The 22592-nt window shown below is 42.1% G+C and overlaps 2 protein-coding genes and 1 non-coding gene across 8 annotated transcripts in view; 1 reads left to right on the top strand and 2 right to left on the bottom strand.

Moving 5' to 3' along the window:
* Positions 1-571: 571 nt before the first annotated feature.
* On the bottom strand, positions 572-11085 carry dpysl5a (dihydropyrimidinase like 5a). Of its 2 annotated transcripts, none has more exons than XM_040200263.2 (13): positions 10850-11085; positions 8377-8647; positions 5667-5825; positions 5291-5470; positions 5079-5147; positions 4918-4962; positions 4757-4832; positions 4256-4412; positions 4013-4154; positions 3668-3810; positions 3360-3567; positions 2693-2861; positions 572-2203 (listed from the first exon to the last, which is right to left on the bottom strand). In XM_040200263.2, exons 2-13 carry the CDS (start codon positions 8635-8637, stop codon positions 2118-2120), a joined length of 1695 nt encoding a protein of 564 aa, XP_040056197.1. In that variant the 5' UTR covers positions 8638-8647; positions 10850-11085; the 3' UTR covers positions 572-2117. The 2 variants fall into 2 exon arrangements, with proteins under 2 accessions (XP_040056197.1, XP_040056196.1); XM_040200262.2 differs by lacking the exon at positions 10850-11085 and adding an exon at positions 8777-8915.
* Positions 3056-3127, top strand: trnaw-cca (transfer RNA tryptophan (anticodon CCA)). Its single transcript has one exon. It is a non-coding gene; the product is annotated as a tRNA-Trp (tRNA).
* Positions 11086-12599: 1514 nt separating the features above from the next.
* Positions 12600-22592, bottom strand: part of dnmt3ab (DNA (cytosine-5-)-methyltransferase 3 alpha b) — a 32132-nt gene continuing 22139 nt past the window's right edge. For all 5 annotated transcript variants that reach the window (XM_040200230.2, XM_040200232.2, XM_078089681.1 and 2 more), the window contains 9 exons: positions 20989-21172; positions 20766-20850; positions 20231-20376; positions 19633-19723; positions 19342-19490; positions 18774-18859; positions 16399-16468; positions 15890-16008; positions 12600-15732 (listed from right to left, as the gene is read on the bottom strand). In XM_040200230.2, the coding sequence (XP_040056164.2) occupies positions 15591-15732; positions 15890-16008; positions 16399-16468; positions 18774-18859; positions 19342-19490; positions 19633-19723; positions 20231-20376; positions 20766-20850; positions 20989-21172 (1072 nt within the window). In that variant the 3' untranslated portion in view covers positions 12600-15590. The remainder of the gene's footprint in view (positions 15733-15889; positions 16009-16398; positions 16469-18773; positions 18860-19341; positions 19491-19632; positions 19724-20230; positions 20377-20765; positions 20851-20988; positions 21173-22592) is intronic.

The raw sequence follows: 22592 nt of genomic DNA, 5'->3' as shown, positions 1-22592 counted from the left end.
GTCGTTCGACGCAGAATGCACGTATCACCGTCATGCTCCATTTTTAATGGGCCTTTTTTGATGCTGGTGACATTTTGCACACTCAAAACTGTATATTATTGTTATCGTATTATACTTGATTTAATATATTTTTGTATTTTTATTGTATGGATGTGTTACTTTTAATACTACAATGTTTTCAGATGTCTAATAACCAAACCCAAAGAGATTTAGTTTAAAATAATGTAAAACAGAAGAAAGCAGCAAATCCTCATATCCTAATTTTGTTTGTTTGAAATGGCTCAAACAATGAAATGAAACTACTATCCTAAAGAGATTGTTTCTCTGTTGATTGACTCATCGAATTTATTTGAACTGTGTAACAATAGTCCATTTAAAGTTGAACCTTGGAACTGAAGGTTTATAAGTAACTCACTATAGCAGGATAATCAAGAAACAAACTATATATTTTTTTTCTCTCTGAAATATATAAAACAGAAGTCGCACAGAACTCTAGTTCTGAAGCGCAGCACAAATGCAATACTTCAGTAAATCTTCCCACCAAAGGTCAGTAAGGAGACACAGGACTGAGTTGGAGATTTCATTGTGGTTTATTTGCACTCAAATCATGTGATACAGAGCTGCAAGAAGAAATAAGAAATAAAGGAAGTCAATGTGACGACACATTGTTCAGCACCAGTGTACATTTGGGAGGAGGAAGACGCCACAAGATTCACTGGAGCTTCTAGAAGTGAAATCTTACCCAACAAACAAACAACGATGGAGGACATTTACTGTCACGGGATGATCTTCTGAGTCCAAACATTCAAAAAAATCCTTTGTGCATCTGTTTAGACAATAACACAACAAAAGTAATGACTTCTTAGACAATTATTAACAAGAATGATGTAACTAAAAAAAACCCGAACATATCCATGCTCTTCTGCATGCCTTCCTGCTATGATGTGGCGTACGATGTGAAGGAATTTGACCCCCTCGAGGAATGGCATTAAACACCAGCCCTGTGAATGCAGCAGAGGGTTCACCCCCTGTAATCGCGTGTGTTTGAGTCAGCGTAACTTTTGAACTCTGCAGTTTGAGACCAGTTAAAAGGGGCCTCAAAGAAACAACATTGTTCAACACGTCGTGATGTGTGGCGGCAGTGTGGGATGACGCGTTTGTGTGTGTCGGTGTTCTCGGGTGAGAAAAAGGCAGTTTGGGTGAGACTTTTTGCTCTCTGTGGAAAATGGATACGATCACAAAAAATGCTGCGTAACACGAGCAACATTAGTGCTTATTACAGCAGGTCTAAATATGCTACCACGCACAGCACACACAGCATAGGTTCATTCACATTTGGTGGAGGTGGAACAGAAGTCTCTTCTGCTGTAAGGCTGTAAACATGATCTGAAACTATTGAACAAAGACCTCATTCTTACCAAGGACATGATGCTAACAGAGTAGCGTCAACGGAAAACCGCACAAATAATGCAAAAGAAATAATAAATAAACACATATAAAAGGTTATTTTGCATTATGATATTTGTCATCAGTTGGTCAACTATGTTTTTTTTTAAACAAACATATTATTGGCTTGCCCACACCCTGCTAATAACTCATCACATTTCATTCTCCATGGCTTGCGTTAAAAAGACATTTGTGATATTTGTGACATTAAATCATGTAAAAAGGCATCTAAATAGTACATGATATAAGTGCAAAATCGATTTTTTACAGTGAGGTAACACAATCGCATCATAAAAACCACGACTCACCTTCATAATCCTAAAAGTACCAGTAAGACGTTTCCTCTAACGTGATCCAACAGCCAAAGTTATTCATTGGCAGCCCATCTTTTATTTGCTGCTTACATTTGGTTAACGTTTGACTGAAATTTGGTAGCAATAACAACATAGCAATAGTTTTCCTTAATACGTACTCCCACAATATTACAGCAAATGTTATAGAGTTTACCGTATTACAATCCTATGTAACTGTGCTGAGATCGAAAAAAAAACATGACTCAATTAACCCCACACATATTCTAAGCTTCCAGAGAGAAAAACAAGTCATCTTGCTCGGCCTTTTGTTTCCCTCGGGCATCATTCTTCCGCTTCGCGTGAGGACCCGCTGATTGGTTACCAAATCCCGCTGGATCTCCCTCCAGGAGGAGCGAGGATCCTCGCCGAGGATCTCTTTGGAAGGTTGTCGTCGATCTGGGCACCTGGAGGAGAACGCGATGGTGTGCATGGGTTCAACAGCGAAACACAGGCAACCGCTGTGTGCGTATTCCATTTAATATTCATGTGCAGCTCAATCACATTTCCTTCTAAAGGGCTCTTAAACAGCTTGTGTTAAATAACAATGCAGCGTACTCAAAGAGAACAATTACTCTCACAGCATTTGAAATGCTATTCTAAACATTAAGGGTGTGCCTTTAATTATGCATATGTTCAATCAAACGGCTTATGATTATATTATATTATAGGCGTCATTGTAAATGTTCTTTCATAGAACAGCCGAGGGTTTGTGGGGGCGGCTGACAGACGCAGCTGTCTGTATCTCTTTGAATATGACGCCCTTGTCAGGCCAGGACGTGTGTGGTGGGAAAATCAGTGTTGACTGGTCTGTAAATAGTCCCTCTTGGTGTCATCATATGGAAGAAAGGAATAGAAACGTCACGTGACATCTGACTGAATCGGTTAATCCTTACCAGACAGGCTGAAGCTGGACTCTTGGAGGTCCCTCAACCCCCCGTGCCGGGTGCAGGGGCGCGTCGGCGTCTCCAGATCCGAAACCCCCGGGTCCCTCTTTCCTGAGTTTAGCACCGCTACAACTTCCCCTGTGTAGGGCTCCCGTTCGACAGCTTTCACAGCCTGGCACTGGTAGGTCAACACATGTACATATATATTACAAATGAACAGGCGAATGGAGGAAAAAGGTGTTATGCCGTAAAACAGCAGGGGGGGGGATCAGAGTACTAGAAGCATCCAAAAATATCAGCTTTGCTGGACTGCAGCCAACGGTGCGCTCGGTGAGGGCTTAATCTCAAACTGCCAACAGGGATTTCCTAACTGACTCTGTGGCGCAACGGTAGCGCGTCTGACTCCAGATCAGAAGGTTGCGTGTTCAAATCACGTCAGGGTCAAGATATTTCTTTGGTTGAAACTGTAACAACGTTAGTATTTGACAAACGGGAATGCGCCTCTCTTTCCTTTCCCCAATTTATCACGGGTACATAAGTACATAAAAGAGGGAGTGAGAGGTGGGAAAAGAAAGAAGCGAACAGATGAGATGGAAAACATTTAGGTAACAAATTGAAAGGATGAAGGAAACAGTAAATAAAGGACTGAAGGAAGAAAGACAGTTCAGTCTGGTACCTTTTCCCTCTGAACCATCTTCTTGTAGAGGTAATCTGGGAAGGTCCTCAGAGGGCAAAACTTTCCAGAGCCCTCAGCACACGTGAACATGCCATTCTCATAGACCAGACGGCCACGGCTGATGGTGACCAGGGGAACACCATGACAACGGAGACCTTCGTACAGGTTGAAGTCTCCTCCCTGGACCTGGTTGTCCACAGAAATGGTCCTGTAGACAAAGTGAACTCAGTTAAATCAGCTTGAGGGAATGGAGATAAAAGCCGGAGTGAGGCATGCGGGTCGATGAATGGATGGATCGGTTTTCATACTTGGATCCCTCGGGGTCCCAGACCACCACATCAGCATCTGCTCCTGGGATGATCCTCCCTTTCCTGGGGTAGAGGTTGTAGATCTTAGCTGCATTTGAGCTTGTGACTGCAACAAAGCGATTCTCATCCATCTTCCCTCCAATCTGTGAGTTATAACAAAAGACACTCACGACTCATTGCTTGTAAAAATTTCACATGACACACCTCACATCTGAGGATCTCCACTCTCTGCCTTTTATTATGATTTTAAATCATAGAAAAATGCAGGAACCAAGGAAAAGAAACAGGTGCCGTGTCAGTGAAGGTTCTCTGTCTGCCAGACAGGAACAAAAGAGCTCCACACACCACTCCTTTCTCCCAGATGACGCTCATGCGATCCTGAATGCCTGGAAGCCCGTGGGGGATCTTCGTGAAGTCATCCTTGCCCATGGCCCTCTGCTTGATGGTGAATGGACGGTGGTCGGACCCCACAACGTTCAGAGTGTCACTGCGGCCAAACAAGAGCGAGACGGAAGGTCACATGTATTACTGCCAGCGGCACTAACATCACGGCACATTTAGCGGGAGGGGTCATCGTGTTTCGCTCACTTCCCCAGCAGGCTCATTAGGAAATTGGGAGTCATGGGGTCCAGCCGGAGAGGGGGCACGGTAACGTGGGCTGCAGCGTGGGCCCAGTCCTGATGGTAGTACTGCATACCGTTCAGCACGGCGTGGGCTGTGGTTGTTTCACCTTGGACCACTTTACCTGCGGTTGGGTAGAGCAATACGGATGCACACCGCGTTAAATGATGGTGGAAAAGGAAGAGATTAAAAGATTATGCAAGCAAACCATGACAAAATATTATTTTGCAGAAAATGACGGATTCTTATTTTTTTTAATCATTTTCAAACGTTTTTTATTTAATGGGGATATTGAAAGGCTGTGGAAAAATATAAGGAATAAGATAAAAGGTTAATGGGTTGAGAGTCGATTGCACACGGGTTTAGGCCCATTGTCCCTTAGCTACTGAGCACAAAATAGATCTATGGAAAAGTCAATTCCACGTTATATGGGCTTGGTCCACACGGGCCACAGACAATAGGCCTCACCCTGCATCTTGGCTGTAGCTACTACGTCTCCCGCAGACATACTGGAGACATTGACAAGGTAGATTGGGCAGTGGGCCTAACAGAAAACACACAAGGTAAAGCATGTGTTATGGCAAAACTGATGTTTATATGTATGTGTGTAATGGAGCGATCTCACTCACCCTGTTGGCGATGGTAATGGCCCTGTGGGTGGCCTCTGCTTCCAACTGCAGGGAGACAGAGGAATGTGATGGATCCTAGTTAGATACTCAACTAGAGACAGGATTTATTCCTCTCATAAGTAATATAAATGCTCGTGGCACAGCTCTGGATCTAATTATACCTCTTCAGGCCGGCTGATTTCAATCCCCTCTGGTCCAATGATGCCCAGGTCCAATGCTTCCTTTGCCCCCTGGGAATAGATAAAATATCTAAATGTATCATGCATCCTACTAATTTGTTAGTTCATCAATACAAGTACTTGTTTTAATTTGTGTGCGCTATAATATATACAACATTCAGATTGAAAGGTATCGTGAAGTGATCCCGCCTCACCTCTGCCACCAGTTCTCCATTTTCAGCATGGACTCTTGCTATGGCGCCGATGTCCTTACAGTGCTGCAGCGCCTGGAAGAGCTCGCTGTCCCTCAGCATGAACATGTCCTTGTAGGCCATGAACATCTGGAAGGAATTCACTCCGTTCTCCCTCACCAGCTTCTCCATCTCAGCTCGCACCTGCAGCGAGACAAAGTGTCAATGAGCTCTGGCATCTCTCAGGCTGAACCACGAATCTTTGCACAAAAGTAATATGAACATCTGGTCTCTGGGACCAAAACAAGGTCGAGGTGAAGCAGAAGAAAGAAACATTACACGCTGCTGGCAGCAAACAATGGAAGGATAAACTCGGAGAAGCTGTAGAGCGGTACAGTACCTTGGGTCCCCACCAGGTAACGCCCACGTGCAGAGCGTAGTCGCAGCATGCTTTGGGGTCCGCCGTGCGGCGGCACTTCTCGTAGGCTTCCAGCAGAGACTCATCCTTCTCTGGCAGAACGTGTCCCATCACCATTGTTGTACCGCCAGCTAGCGCAGCCTGCGAGGAATAGAAATGTAATTCTACTACTCATATTGTGTTGTATTGTTTACTTTCTGTGTAGTTTACACATTTTTCTGTGTGTCAGTGTGTTTTAATGCCTTTACACTGGTGACATGTGCATCGTTTTTTGCCAATATTGAATTTGTTTCACTATATGAAATCAGTTCTCTGTACTGTCCTCTGAAAATAGTCTCTAAGTCAAGTCAATACAGTGATAGCTTCCACTTCCCCCCAAAATACCTTTACTACTCTATATTATATGTGTCAGCACAGACATGTGTGTGAACCCAAACTTGACTGGTTGACAGAGGCAGTATTTTAATTCATCAATTGCCGTCGCAGACTAAAAGGAACTCAGGTCAAATAAAAGAATCGTTAAACTGAGGCATTAAGGGACGTTGAAGCAGCATACATGGATTTATTAAGCCCATAAATATGAAGGGACTGTAATCTACTGATCAACACACCTTCCACCTCTAAGAATAAAAGTACAAGGCTCATTTTACATTAATGCATATTTTGTACGACTATTTGCAGATGATTGCTGAGGGAAACATAAATCCCTCAGTAGTTAAAGCCGGGGGTTTACTGGCCATTGCGGCATAATAATCAAAGCAATAACTATAATTTATTTACGGAATCAGCACTTATTGCTTATTAACATATTTAGATGTTTGAAACCCACACATAAATAAATCTTAAGTACCCCAACAAGTGAAAAAGGTGTGTTTTGTGTATGAGAGCAGCTGACCCTCGAGAGTGGAGTGGTGTGTAGTGGGAGGGACGAGGGGCGGGGGGAGGGGTGGGGGGAGGGATGGGGGGAGTGTGGGAACCATTGTCTCTGAGCACAATGGCCCGACTGAAAAGGCTTTGCAGCAGTCTTCGCAGAAGCCCCCCCGTCTCCATGGAAACCGATACTGATCTGCATTTGTCTCCGGACTTATTTTGGAGCACAGCAGCAGGAAAGGAGACGTAGAGAGGGGAGAGGAGGGAGACGTAGAGAGGGGAGAGGAGGGAGACGTAGAGAGGGGTGAGGAGGGAGACGTAGAGAGGGGAGAGGAGGGAGACGTAGAGAGGGGAGAGGAGGGAGGGGTGAGGAGGGAGACGTAAAGAGGGGCGAGGAGGGAGACGTAGAGAGGGGCAAGGAGGGAGACGTAGAGAGGGGCGAGGAGGGAGACGTAGAGAGGGGTGAGGAGGGAGACGTAGAGAGGGGCGAGGAGGGAGGGGTGAGGAGGGAGACGTAGAGAGGGGTGAGGAGGGAGGGGTGAGGAGGGAGACGTAGAGAGGGGCGAGGAGGGAGACGTAGAGAGGGGTGAGGAGGGAGACGTAGAGAGGGCCGAGGAGGGAGACGTAGAGAGGGGTGAGGAGGGAGACGTAGAGAGGGGTGAGGAGGGAGACGTAGAGAGGGGTGAGGAGGGAGGGGTGAGGAGGGAGACGTAGAGAGGGGCGAGGAGGGAGACGTAGAGAGGGGTGAGGAGGGAGGGGTGAGGAGGGAGACGTAGAGAGGGGCGAGGAGAACAGCGAGCGTCTCCAGGGTCAGTCGGTCCAGCTGCTCAAACAAGTGAAGCACAGCCTCCGTCATCTCTCTGACTCCATCACCTCAAAGTGCAAGTGATGAGTCATCATGGAGCCCTGACGCGTCTCTATGACGATGACTTCGTCCAACACTTTCTGGCCAACAGCCAAGTGCCAAATCATCTTTGTGTGATGTTGCTCTCTGCAACCTTTCTGACACTGGTTGAGAAAAACTAAACTAAATGTCACTAAATCTACTGATTGTTTTCTTCAATGGTGAATCATCAAAATAAATCATTTGTTTTTGAAAAATGTAATGTGTAAAATAGCTAACTTAGTTTGCACTTTAGCTTTGCAGCTTGTTATATATTTGCTTTTTTAAATCCAAGTTTTAAGCTCTTATCCTGGTTCTGTTTGCTGCCGGTTTAAAAAAAAATGACCAAAACAGTTAACGGTCAACTTTCTGTCGACAAATTGATCAATCAATTAACAATTGATTCTACTTCCCGAGATTGATTGGTTGCCTTTTAAACACTACCAAAGTATCTAACTGATAAATGGCTGGCCTTACAATCAAGCAATGCAGTCTTGTTAGTGATCAAATTTTCACCTAGATAAAATACGTTTTAACATGTCGTTTGTGTTCTATCATTGCTTTAATGCTATTATATTTGATATTATATTAATTAATAATCTTTATTTATTAATGTCAACTTAAAGTTCTATTTTTCTTATTTTGCTTTAAAAGCAAAAAACAAAACAAATTTGATGCCAAAGTATTCATAAAGCTGTTCCATCTCATCACATTCAATTAAACCTCATTAATCAGAGAAAACTAAACCTGTGTGGTCATAAGCGGTGTTACAGTAATGGGGATAACCAGAGAGTCGAGGATAGTTTAGTACAAAAATGTCAACAATAAAGACGTAATCTCAAAGTGCAGACACACAGTGCTTCTTTTTGCTCTGTACCAGGACAGTGCAAATTGGCCCACTTCCAATCTAAACCCTCCTCTCTCTCTTTCCAGCGGTACCTTGGTGCCGCTGTAGAAGTCGTCTGCCGTGGTGGCGTTCATGAAGCTCTCCTCCAGGTGGACGCTGGTGTCGATGCCCCCCGGGAGGACCAGTTTTCCCGAGGCGTCGATCACTTTGGCTCCACCCGGGATCATCAGCTCCTTTCCCACCTGCTGGATGATGCCGTTCTCGATGTAGACATCGGCCTCCTGGGTGCAGTCGTCGTTTACCACCTTGCCGCCCTTTATCAGGATCCGGACCGTCGCTGAGTTGGAAGACATGGCTGTAGCTCTGTGAGGAGGACAGAGAGGAAAAGATGTGGGTTCAACCCTGGTTGCATCTGGTTTTGTGAGCGGCTGCTGAAATTCTACTTCAAAAGTACATAAAACACAAAAAAGATGGAGATTTTATTTACTGTACCTCATCTTGACCAAGTGTAGTAAGTCTGGCAGAGACAGAATATGAGTGATGCTGCCCTGTGGCCGGTCTGTCAGGCTGTGACTGACATCAGCAACAAGACCGTGTCAGTCGCGGCCTGACGTCTGCGTGCACGGTGACGTCTTGGACAGAAAGAGGCTGAGAGCGGCTGAATCGCAATCGGGGGGATAAGGGTCAATAAGGCCATTGTACCAAAAGGACTAAAGCGGCTTAAAGACACTTATAATGTCGTTCACTCAATACAGAGCTATAGTGAAAGAATCACAGTGGATCAAAACGATGAACCAAGAAAGTTGAAGAGTGTTCCTTTTACTTTTGTTCATGGAAAATAGCTTTACTCAATCTCAGTGCTTTCAAACCTGGGGATCGCAACCCCAAAGAGGGTCCCAAGGAGAATTCAAGGGGTCGCCAGATGATAACGGGTTGGAAATTAAAATAGACATGTTTTACTACACAATTTACTCTTTTTTAAACTTTTTTTAAGTCTTTAGTCTCAACATATTATACTTTTAACTCTTTTACCTTGTTTAACTACTTTACTTTTACCTTCTATTAATGAAATGATGAAACTACAGTTTGAATTAAACATAACATAAATGAGGGCAATGTCTTTGATTTTATTTCTGTGAAATTGAGAATTGCATATGTTTGCAGTATTTCTGATTTCAGTAGATTCAAATTGGAATCTGTTACAGAACAACAGGATTAATTGATTCAGTATCCAGAATTGTATTCCCAGCAGAGTTAAAACAGGACTTATATGTTCTCTTAGTACGTTTGAACGATTGAACGCATGAATCAATATTGATGAAGAAATGTGTCTGTGTCTAGACTCAATCTCATGACCTCGGTTTCTATACAGTTCTGGCTTTTAGTCACAACCCCAAAGGTCTCTACTCCACAAAATTACAGTAAAGGTAATAAAAAAATGAAAAAGAAAATCGAACAGATTGAGATCATTTGTCATCAGTGATTATCTATTCAACAATAACAAAGAATCCATCTCCGGGATCTGCCTCCTCCCTTACACCACTGTAATAATGATGAATGATGTGTATTGTGTGTGCGTGTACCAATCCTGCGTGCTTGCGTGCACGTGTGCGTGCAAGATGCGTGCGTACGAGGGCGCGGCAACTTCACTGCATGGACTCCTCTAAACATCCAGATCTGATGGTCGATAACCTGGAGGACGCGTTTGGCTGTGCATTCACGCCGACAGTCACATGGCGAAATACACACTTCTGCGAAATTCCCCGTGCACGCCCGTCTGAACAAGGGAGCGGCCCCTGCTACAATAAACTTATTACTGTTATTTTACGGGCCCATTGCTCAGTTAGCTCCATGGAAGTTGACGCCGGGTCGTCAATAATAAACAGGTGAGCTTACGCTGTTTTAAGACGCAAAGGCACAAATATAACACACGCGTTGAGTATTCAACATATGCGACTATCATATGAACTACATGTGTTTTTTACTTTTTATTGTAGTAATATTACTAGAGGCCCATTGGTTATGGCCCAAATGTCTTATTTATTTATTTATTATATTTGTGTTACTCACATTACATTTGCATTAAATCCCCGTAATCGAATCCAACGCAATGGCCAGTACAGGTCAGTTAGCGGCAAACCGCATAAACATGCAGGCGTGTGATGTAAATCCACTGATTAGAGTGTGTTCGCGGTGGAATGATGACACTGCCACTTGTGCGACTTGACACAAAGAAACCGGTCTCCATCCGGCGCGATGGTGCCACTCGGCGTTCATTGGCGACCTAGAAAAAGCCGCCTTCCCCACACCTCCGTCCCCCCTGTCCCCTCTGTCCCTCCTGTCCCTCCTCCACTACGAAGACAAGAAGCACCGTCCCCGCACGGCCATGCTGCCCGGGGCCGGAGAGGCGCGCTGGTGCCACTACGGACACCCAGACGTGCAGCCGGGAGGCATGAGAAACAAAGTCTCCCGAGCCGCAGGGAGGCGGATTCCTCCCCACCTCCCCCCCCCTGAGGCACTACGGCCGACCAGTCCCGAATATAGCCGGTGAAGTGGTCCACATACCTCCTCTACGGGTCAGATGCTGCTCCACTCGGCTCTCTGCTTAATTTTCTTACAGGAACAGAATGCAACACAATCCGCGGATGGCACTTCCCAACGTTATACATATGCACGCACGCACACACACACGCGCACACGCACGCCGACACTCACACGCACACAACAGATGGATGCCTCCCTAGCCGGACCGGGACCAGCAGACCGCAGCAGCATCCCCATCAAGCCAGCAAGGACATACAAGGAAGACCTCCGGTCGTGGTTTTCAGAATAAAGGCCTAATTGTTCCACCTGTGCAGAGTGAGACCAACGTTGCCTAATAAACAATTTTGTTTCTTTTGTTGCAATTTAGCCATGCTTAAGCTTAACTTAATTTCAGAGGCAAATGAAAAGAAATATCCCCCCGTATGTACTATAGATTGGTGGAAAGAAAAGCTTTTGTCCACATTATATTGGATTGGGCTGAAATCTTGCAATGGCCTCATACTGTAAACAATTACATAATACTCAAGTCCTAATCAACACACTGTTTACAAATACCTCTATAGACGATTATGCAAATTGATCAATTTACGATGACTGCTCTCCACAAATATGTTCAACATTTGCATTAGCTTTATCAAAAACAAATGTTACAGTGACTTCATTTTCATTTTTGCTACATTTGTTGGGTTATTAGAGCAATCCATTGGCATTGGATGATGCCAACGAATTTGACAAGAAGAGCACACTGGGCTTGAAACATTTCCTTACTTTTATTTTGTAGGATAATCGCAGGTCTTCCGGCACCATTCCTCCTTTTTCTGTTTAACTCAATGCAACCTGCAGCATCCCAGCAGTGAGCTGGTGACGCTCCAATCAGCGGTTTTCCGTGGAGACTCCGGTCGCCTAAGCAACCAATTACTTTTCGGCGCAGGGCGTGTCCACTGTGAGGAGGCTGTACCACTATGGGAGGAAGGGGGTGGCATTAAGATCAGAGCAGAGCGAAGCCGGTATACGTTATACAATGTTTTATCTTTTTATTTATAACCATTAGGATTTAATCACTTGAATTTCTCCATACAGCTTTAATTGAATATTTTCCTTGCTTTGTCTTCTCAGATCTTGGTCTTATCCATAAAGATCATACGAGTAAAAAGTAAAAAGCAACATAACACGGATCAATACGTATGACCATGTGGCATTTGTAGAAATGGGCAACACCCTTATTTAAAGCACTGAAGGAGGTGAAGACCCAGGTGGCAAGAAGCCATAATTCCCATTAAGGAGGAACAAACGACGAACCGTAGATGATTATGAATATCCATATCTCTTCTATCATATTTTGGCAATAAATGTTTCCTGATTCCTGATCCCCTGACAGTTAGACGCTTAAGCAGAGCAATGAGAGTTTTAACTATTGTAAGTGACCAAATATTTGCATTATATTGGCGCCATGTGTCAATGGAAGCCCATTCTGTTACTCGAGATAAGGTTTTCTGTATTAAGTGGTTTTCTCCCCAGTTTCTTATAGTTACAAGATCTCTTGTAATTCTTTGCCAAAGAATTACTGTTTCCTATTTTGAATTAATTCTGAACTTCGCTCACCGCCTTGACAAATATGCTGTTAGATTGTGCAACATCCAATAATGCATTTTCCATATTACACATATTCCAATATTTAAGATACTAGAAACCCACATTTTAAAGCGCTTCAGTTTAAGAAATTGGGTACAATTTGATAAATATAATTAAAAAAGACCAGGAGAGGACAGACTTTAGCACAAAAACAGTACATTTATTCAAGTGTTCTCCAGCACAAGTACATACGGAGCCTCTATCATCTCTCTGGACACTAAACTTAAGTATGGGATGTTCGGTCAAAGTGGAGAATGACTGCTACATTTGCTGTACGAACTGGTCTTCAGGGAAAGCGTATCGGCCATAAACAGTTATGACAGAACGAAAGTCACAGAGTGTCAACAGTATCACAGAACGATTATTGACCTGACTTGAACAGTAAAACTCAAATGTTGTTTCTGATATATATATAAAAAGAAAAAAAACATCAATTCAAAACATTATTTTGAAAACAGACATGGAGAATATTATGGCATGGAATGTAGGATTAAGAAGCAATGCGTTTTAAGCATATATTATGCTACAGTAAAAGTCATTACTGTCTTTTTTTTCTCACACACTTTTCCCACAAATAAGCACCAACTACAGCAATCGCTATTCTAAAACAATATAGGAAACCTTTCATTGTTTGTTATCCTTATTTTTTCAAGTACAAAGTTAAAATGCCTTTGTTAATATATTTATATGAGTGAAATAATAGTTATTTTGCGTTACTTAGAGGAACTTAAAAACAGTCATTGTCAAGATAGTATTCATCTTCCAATCAAATATATTCTTCTTGTTTAGATTAGATGTATAGCACCATCAGAAATACCGACAATTCCTCTTTTTAAGGTCTTACAAAAGGAAATAGATGCAAAATAACACCACCATGTAGGGCTGTGCAGTGAAGTCGAGAGCGTTCATCTTAAAGCTGTCCATAGGCCACTATAAAGATCACATGACATTGATATCTGTATTCACTGGACACAAACAAACCAGTACAATAGTCGACTTGGAGTCTCCCTACATCTAATGCTCGAAGCAAGTTTTGAATCAAATTTATCACTTGATTTTTTATTTTTAACCTAAGATTTCGTTCTAATTTGATGATATATATTAGCAAAGAATTATATTTGTACATCTCATACGTGATGAAAAAAAAAGAAGATAAAAACAAATTGAAAAAACAGCAACCAGAAAACTCTATGTACAAAATGTACAAACATGTGGGGATTTGAAGTATTAAACGGGGAAGGGAAAATAACAGCTTGTTAAAAGTATCACAAAGCACAAGAGCTCATTTTGAGCCCACTGTGCATGGACAAAAATTATGGCAATAAGGTCACTTAAGAAATTAATTACATTAAGAAATTAAATTTCAAATTTAGAATCTTAAATATGATATAGATAAGCGATAACGTCTGTTGCTATCAGCCTTTTTACTCTTTGAGTGGCGACATCTTCGTCGAACACTTGTCACTGTCAGTTTTTCGTTTTGACAAACTGTTGCCTAAATCCTCCATATTGATCTCAGAGGTTACAATCAAGAGAATTGTGTTTGTGAAAGCAATCCAAATTTGGATCAGCACTTAAATTTGTCAACATGACGACTACGATTTACCAGGGAAATGGCAAAAATATTATACAAAGCGCATGACATAGTTCCCTAACTCTGCCTTACATTTTACAATCTTAAAAGAAATAGACATTCTTTGACCCTGGGTAGTATCACACGGAATCGCTGCCTTTCAACAGGGAAAAATATTGATGATGGACTAAGGGAAAGGGGTTTGGGTTTGCAAATGTCAATCCATCGACTGTACACGGGAGTCAAATAACATGGGTTTCACATATCAAAATCCATTATTTCACTTCTATTGGCACAGCCCTACTGTATACAAAAAGTATTACACAAGGGTAGATCAGTTCACATCATAAAACAATTCACAAGAACCAATAACTTTTTTTTTGAAATATCAAGGGGAAAAAAGGATACATATAAAAGTGCTTTATAATGTTAATAAAACAGCACAGAATTGCTATAAAAAGGTAGAAGAACTGTGTGAAGCCGCACCATATTGTTGAGGATTTGCACCGGACAGTTTTTCAGTTTAGAGAGGTGGAAGTTGATGAGGAGAGTACCCGGCCCGGTCACCCCTCCCTCCCTCCAGCAACCACCCAGTTGTACAGTAATATCATTGTTCAGGATGAAACTAGAAAAAAATAGTTTCACAGACGTAGATCTTAGGTGTTTTTTTTTTTTCTTTTTCTTTTTGAGTGACAATAAACATCATGGCCCACGCGGGTGGCTTCACTCGGTTTGTGCAGATTCAGGAGGCGAGGCTGAGAGATTAAATAAAGCAACGGTACAAACTGGGTAAGAGCCGTGAAAAGCAGAAAAGAGCACGCGCTCTAGTTTGCATTCTACTGTCATCAAACCCAATTGGTTTTCTTTCTGAAAATCAAACACAAGTTTTTCCAGCAACAGGTTAAAGAGCTCCGCATTCTCTAAAGTTGGGAGCGCCACGCGGGCCATGATGTTTCTCATCACCTTGGAGCACCATGGTATTGTAACCATATTACAGTAGTACCTTTATTACCTTCAGTTGTGTGTATAAACTGTAAACAAAGAGGTATATGTGATCTGGTGTTTTGGATTCTTAGAGAGGCAGCTTCCCTGACACTGAAGACAGTTATCTTTCTCTTCACATCTCCGTGAGGCTCAGTAGCTGGAAGCATGGCCGCACGTACAGTACGCTCACACAGCAGAAACATTTCACATATCTCGAAGAAAAACCTTTCCTATCTGCAGGTTCTTTCCTATCTGTCGGGTCTTTCCCATCGCATTGCCGTCTCTTTCAAAACACGTGTGTTCAGCACTTTTCTGTCTCAGTGTCGTGAGAAGAAAGCATAGTCTCAAGTATAGCTTGCACAAACAATTCATCAATACTTGATAACACTGCTAAAAGGTAAATGACATATCAAAATTAAATAGAATAAGAATTACAATTCAAACACAAGAAGTAATGTGAAATCTACGTCAACGTTTCGCTTGCAAATTATACAAGAGTATAATTCGAGGATCAAGGCTCTTATTTCATACAGTTGTAGTTCCTACATGTTTGCGAGAAGGATTTCTCGCGGTTCAGTTACAGGCAAAGTAATCTTTGAGTGGTGCAAACAGGTGGCGGATAACTGGTACGCTCCACGATCGGCCCAGGAGCCTTTGCCTCGCCAGTCGGCTCATGTTGGACACGTCCGTGTAGTGGACTGGGAAGCCAAAGATCCTGAAAGGGAAACCAGTCAGAACCAAAACAACCAGCAAATCAGCCCGGCAGGAAGGGAGCGGAATAGGGGAAGACAAAGGAAGATCATTTTGAGTATTTTGATTGCTGAAACAGTTGTGGCGGTTTAGTTTTAAGGACAGTCTTTGTGTTTTCGTACCTTTCCATCTCGGTGCACCAGAGGATGTCTTCCTTCTCGTTCATGTAGACAGGGAAGTGCTGGTCCTTGCCCTGCTTGATTGAATTAGACCTGGTGGTGATGGTCCTCACCTTGCCAAACTAAAAGAAACATTATTCTATGAGTCAAACTAAATTGTTCTTCATCGTTCAATGGATTTGAAAGCTGCACAACCTGATATTTTACCTCCTTCATTGCTGCAAGGACTGCATTACAGATCAGATCGCTTGATAAACACGAGGATCCAAGTTGCTTTGATTTAAGAAATTACATTGAGTGTTGTGTTTTTCTTTTCTTTTGTCATTTAATTTCACATCTCCGCTGTGTTCAAAACAAACGTATCCCATGAGAGGATAGAGAATTCATATAGAATTCACTGTGAAGATCTGTGAATTCACTGATTAAGGGTGATTTTGGACAATAGCTTCCAGCACCTTAATGTAATGTAAGGAGTGGCATAATCTGTTGTAATATAAGTATTGATCAAGTACCTTTGCCGTTCTGCCGTGTTCTAAACAGTCCTGGAGGTCCACCCTGTCATTGAACATAGCACTCAAAGGCCTGTAAAAGACAAAGGATAGGAGACAGAATTTGGCAAGATTATTATAAGATTGAGTTGGTTGTCTTTTAAAATGTCCTCTAAAATAGACTCCTATAAACCCCTATGTTCAAATGTACCAACACCTGAGCAGATTTACATACAACTAACTCTCTGGGCTAAAGTATTATTAAATTAATATATGAATTACTCTATAGACAAAACTATTTCTTATTTTACCCTAAACTAAACTAAATCATTTATGGATTAAAAATCATTTATTTTAATTTGTTTTAAATAAAACATTTTTCCAGAACAACATATTTGGATGTTGTTACATTGACATTCAAAATATACAAACCTGCATTAACAAACTGTCTTGTCCTGTGATCCATTTACTAACCAATCAGATGTCTCCAGTTCAGCAGAGCACGTAAGCGTAAAAGCGTACGTCAGAGTTCACCTCGCGCTACATATGCGCGTTCTGCAATTATGAATTAATCAACGTTGAAACAGTTGTTAATACACGGCGCCTCCTAACGGCACAACATATGTAAGTGAAAACACAACACGTTGTGGTTGTCGTAGCGTTCGGTGACAACATGTCGATTAGGAATGAAGGCGCTAACCTCTGCCGTTAGTTAGTGTATCATTCAACGTTAGCACGCTAAGATACATAAGCTAGCTAGCAATAGTTACCGTGCTAATACGCTTTCTGCTTCACATCTTGCATGGAACAAATAACCTTAAGCTAATTCGGTGTCGGAAAAGTAATAATAAAATACTGTAAAGTAAAGATTAAGCCACATTTGTGAAAATGCATGCACGATGTACTGTTTTTAGTGTCACTGAAAGGTTCTGTGTCAGTGTTTTACTGTTATATATGATGTTATCTTAATCTTACTGCTCATTACAGTGTATGTTTCATTTCGCTGCAGTGGAGGTTCATGGTTTTGTTTATTGTAACTTCTTTATATACTGTTGGCTAAAGTGTAAGCCACAGCAATGCATCCTGAGAACCACGTAATAGCTCTAAAACAGCAGTTCCCAAACTTTTTAGGCCACGCACCCCTTTCTACATCCCAAATTCGTTCATGCACCCCAAATCCCCCCCACGGGTCCACAGAAAGTATGTTTATAGCTGCATCCAAATTGGACGCTCATGCTCATGTTTGTTTACAGTATTTAGTCTGCAGAGGAGCAACTACAACATTGTATCATATTAATTCTGAATCCGGACAAACCAAAAAAAACGTTAACTCTCCGTTTCTATCGCCCTGGATTCCTCCGTCTCTCTCTGTCCCTCTCCTCACTCGCGACTGATAGATTCAGATTATTACTCCATTAGACCACATCACACGCTTCCTCTCGCGCTCCCCACTTTAGGAATCCCTGCTTTAGAGCAGTCTTCCTCTGTTTGCTTCATAGGGTCACAGCACCCACAGGAACAACACCAGTCGCCTGAGTAGTTTGTCACTTTAAAGTGGCTCCTCTGCTAAAATATCCAGCCACAACATTAGACAACATTTTTAGATTTTACATTTTAGATAACAATACGCTACACTTTCTGTACTCCAACACAACACTGCCTGGCCATTCATGTTTCCACCATTGTCTCCAGGCAACATGTCACCTTGTGAGATCTGAGGAAGATTCTTATTAAGCGCATCTTCCAACACGACTTTGATCCAACTCCAATATTATACATTGTGGTCTCTAATCTAATCTAGTCAGCAAGACACAAACGCATTGGAAAATAGGGTCCAAGTTGAGAAAATACCACTGTAATGACGTAAACGACAGTGAAAGATAAAATGTACTTTGACATGTTTGACAGGGGCTACGGTCTCAAGAGGCAAGTCCTTGTTTCTCGGCTCGGGAGCTGTGCCCATCCCATTGCTTGAAGTGAGCAACGCAGAGAACACACCAGTTAGGACGGGCACACGTGTCCTCGCTATCAAAACAACCCAATACGAGTGTGATTCAAGCCACGCCAGGTAACGTATTTACTCTACCACAGCATTATACCTGATATTTCTACACTTGGCAGTACAAAGAAATCAAAATAACACATAGTCCAGTAGTAGTTTGAACATCTGATATTTGAGTTTGTCTTTGACCTTTTTTGTTTGCGGCTCTATCCATTAGAGGGTTTCAGGATTTTGGGGGGGTGGTGGGTGTTATGTTAAATTTTGCTGCCTGGTCACTTTCATATCCTGTCTTGATTACGGTAAATGCTGTGGACTATAGTCCCCTGTTCCTCGTTGGATATATTTCTCCCATGTGTTTGTCACAGGCAACTGCTTTCCTCACACTTCACACACCAACCTGTTCATGCCAGGGAGGTTACCCCAGAAGTAGCGGGCGCGGTGGGCAGCAGACACTTCCTTGGCGTCGATCATCACCGGGTTGCACTGGAATCCAAGTGAAGCAGAAAAAAAATGACACCAGGAACCAAGGTAACTACTGCGTTACATACAGTGTCTTACAGTAGAAGGGGATTTACCAATCAACGTCACAGTAGCTCAGTACTGGATACAAAAAACCCTGTGTAGTTAGGGGTCAAATTAGGTTCATGTCATCCCCATCCCATTCAAATGGGTTAAAATCAAACACAAAATAGAATATTCTAGCAAACAGTGTGCCTTAACATGACAAAAATCAATATGACAGCAGAAGACGAGTACATTAACCATAGCATATTTGAATAATCACATTAAGATTAAGACAGACAGTGCTCCCTTCTTCCCTCTCTAAAGATAATGAATTGGAACCACAAGGGGGCATTCATAAGCCGTGTGGCCTTTGCGTCACATCAAACTGTATTTAGAAGTTATGACCAGGAGAATAAGATCAAATTTGAGCAACAACTTCAGCAGGACAGAAAGAAGCTGACCTCTAAAAAGCGAGATATGTCCCTCTTATCGCTGACGCCCATGGCAACCACATTTTCAAAGAGCCAGAAGAAAGGCCGGTTATCCCCCTCTTTTGGCCGGGCCTCGTGGAGAAGCCTGTAGAACTCAAAGAACAGGCGGCCGGTGCCCTCTGGAACAGAAACATACATCGAACAGGGTTGGAATTCAGTCAGGGTTTGTCTTTTTAAGATAATAATAATTTCGGTATTTGACATGATCTTAATTCAAAACAACATAAAAAGCAAAGTCATAGCAGTGATCAGTAAACCTACCAAAAAGACCTTTCCGAGCAGGATTGACTATGGAGAGGTCATTGCATGGGCTTCCACCAATAACTAGGTCAAAAGGACCCCACTCCTGTATCTATGTGGAGAGAAGATACAGAGTCAGAAACACAGAGATAAAGCCAGAGCCAGTATCGATAGTAATATGTTACAACACACTGTTGTAGTTCGTAAAAAGGACCAGTCCAGTTGTACTTGTGCAGTCGAGTCGATGCTTAATACATTCGTTACAGTATTCTAGTTTATCGCCTGTGTGTACTTTGGAGCAAGATTTTTGTTTTTCTCTTGAAAATATTGGCCAGTGTTGTGGTGTGAAGAAATTGAAATACTTCAGATTTAGTAGCGGTAGCATTCTCATTTGATGGTTTGTGTCGTTCCTGCTGTCATCGCCTGTAGCTCGCTGCAGTTTACACTATGTGTTGTCTCCATCGAGCATCTCTTCAAAATTGTGTCTGTTTCCTTCCCTTTTGTGTTAATGTTTGAGTACAGAAACTAAACCAACGTCACTTGGTGTGCATGTTAAAACTAAAAAAAGATAAGCATACTTCACAAACCCGAGCAGAACAGGTAACAAAATCAAACTCACGTGTTTGCGCGTGACATTCCTCACGTCGCCGACGTACATGATGCGACCCTGATGCCGGACGATGCCCACAGTGATGGAGTCTTCGCACACTTCGGAAGCTATGTAGCGATCCACTTCGATGCCAAGTTCTTTCAGCACCAATAGCCCTGCACAGGTTGAGGTCAAAGGTTAGACAGAACATAGAAAGCAGAGGACACCAAAACCAAGGAAACAGTGTATTATAAAACAAAAAAACAAATGTGTCGCTCTGGAGCTCCTGTGATTCATAAACAAATCATGCTCAGAGTAGTACTAAAAGTGTCACACAAAACGTTGAGTCAAACGAAATAACATATTTCATGTGTGATTCTTGATAGTGAACAAAGTTGCTACTAGGAATGCACAGTAAAAAAGTATATACATATTTATTGTCCAATACCAGTATATGAATGACATGCAAGTCGACTAAGAGGATGTCTGCAACCAAATTTATAATGAAAATCTCTTTAATACAGATCATGGCTTTAGAAATAAATCTATACAGTTCTTGTCTAACCTGTTGCTATGCCGTCAAATAGAGACAGGACACGAATGGGCTTCCTCTTCTCCACCATAACTGGGGGGTAAATATTTGGTGTCTCCTGAAATGTAACACAGAGAGAGAGAGAGAGAGAGAGAGAGAGAGAGAGAGAGAGAAGGAAACATCAGACACAACGGGAAAAAAAGGCTCCTCAGTGTGAAAGCTGGTGGGATTTATCGCCTAAGGGTCCATTACTCACAAAATCCTGGTCATGATTGTTTGCAAAGAAGTGCTGGAGCCGGTTGGGCCAGTCACTGCGACGGCCCAGGAGGCCGAACGCATCCTTCTGACCGCACATGAAGCAGTTCCACGGGTCCTCTTTGATGGCCGCGTGGGCCGCTCCCTGACCCACGAGGAGGTCGACACACTCCACACAGAAACACCTGCAGACAAGCCCAGGGGGTTAATGAGTACAGGGGATAATTGATCTACCTGGTATCTAGTAGAACATGGTGTTCTTTGGTGCAAAAATGATTAACATACATCAGTATCAGTACACTAGGGTGACATATTAACATCATTAACACACAAAAACATGGACAACATTTATTTCAGTGTATGTATTCGTGACCCATTTTTTTAAAAGTTACTTGAAGAGCGCGGGCCTGAGAAATACAGACAGGGAATTAAAACAGCACATTGTTGGTTTCTTTTTAATGGGTTGACTATAATAAAAACAGGCGATCCTTATCCTTGACCAGAGAGTAAATGATTGACCACTCCTCCCAAAATCTGTTTCTAAATCCATCTGGGGTCAGTTAAGGGACAACATCCGTCTCCACTTTAAATCTTCAAGGCTGTAACCGTTTTGAATAAGGATTTTGAGTTTTGATTGAGTTTTGGTTTGATTAGTAATTCCCAAAATCCAAATGCAACACACAGGAAACCATTGTTTTATGTCAATTGGCCTATCAGCCTTTTTACTGGATAGTGATCCAGTCAATTTATTAACTACACTTTTTAAGAGATGTATGTTAAGAGGCTATATATCTAACATATTTATAAATAAGGGTACAAAACATTTCTGTAAATATAAGAAGTAATTGCTTAACGTCTGGTGCGCACGATGGAGTGTACAAATGATCATTCCTACTTCACATATGGGAATTTTCTTCCGCCTGGTCATTGTGGATCAAAGTTATGGAAGTTCAGGGTGCATGGTTGGATTTAGTAAGCAGTCAAATTTGTTTCTTTGGGCACATATTATTCGCCGAGTCTGTAGATAAAAAATCTCCTTGGACCTAATATAGTAAGTCTGTTTCAGGAATGGCTAAAAACCTAATGTTCATTTTCATGGTGGACCGGGTCCCTCTTCAAATTGTGCTACTTATATTGATTTATTTCATCAAATTGTTAATAGTGTCAATTGCCATAACTTGAAATACTCTAAAGCTCTGGCATTTGTCTTATTTCATGTGCATTCAAAAAATGGATTTAAAATCCCAGAAATTAGTTTGCGGTCCGACTAACACTCTTCTTTTAATTATGTCGTCCCGTTTCAGCTTCTTCATTTGCAACAGTTTAATACCTTCTGTCTGGATAATTCCCCAAAGCCATAAGCAGTTTACCGCGCGCCTTTCAACTCCTCATATTTGCATATCAGTCGATGGAAACATGCATGAATTTGCATATTCCTTCAAAGATTTTCTCATTTAGTTAGCCTGATAATTATACACTTTGTTTAGATACCATGACAACGCCTACACAATAACTACAGTATATCCGTAGTTTGTATCGATGAACACACTGAGACACTTGTGGTTTGTGTCACCACCTGCCGACTCCATTACATTATTATCATCC

The sequence above is a fragment of the Gasterosteus aculeatus genome, chromosome 15, assembly GCF_964276395.1.
Source record: "Gasterosteus aculeatus chromosome 15, fGasAcu3.hap1.1, whole genome shotgun sequence".
Lineage (NCBI taxonomy): Eukaryota > Metazoa > Chordata > Actinopteri > Perciformes > Gasterosteidae > Gasterosteus > Gasterosteus aculeatus.
This window is presented reverse-complemented; position numbering and strand designations above follow the sequence as displayed.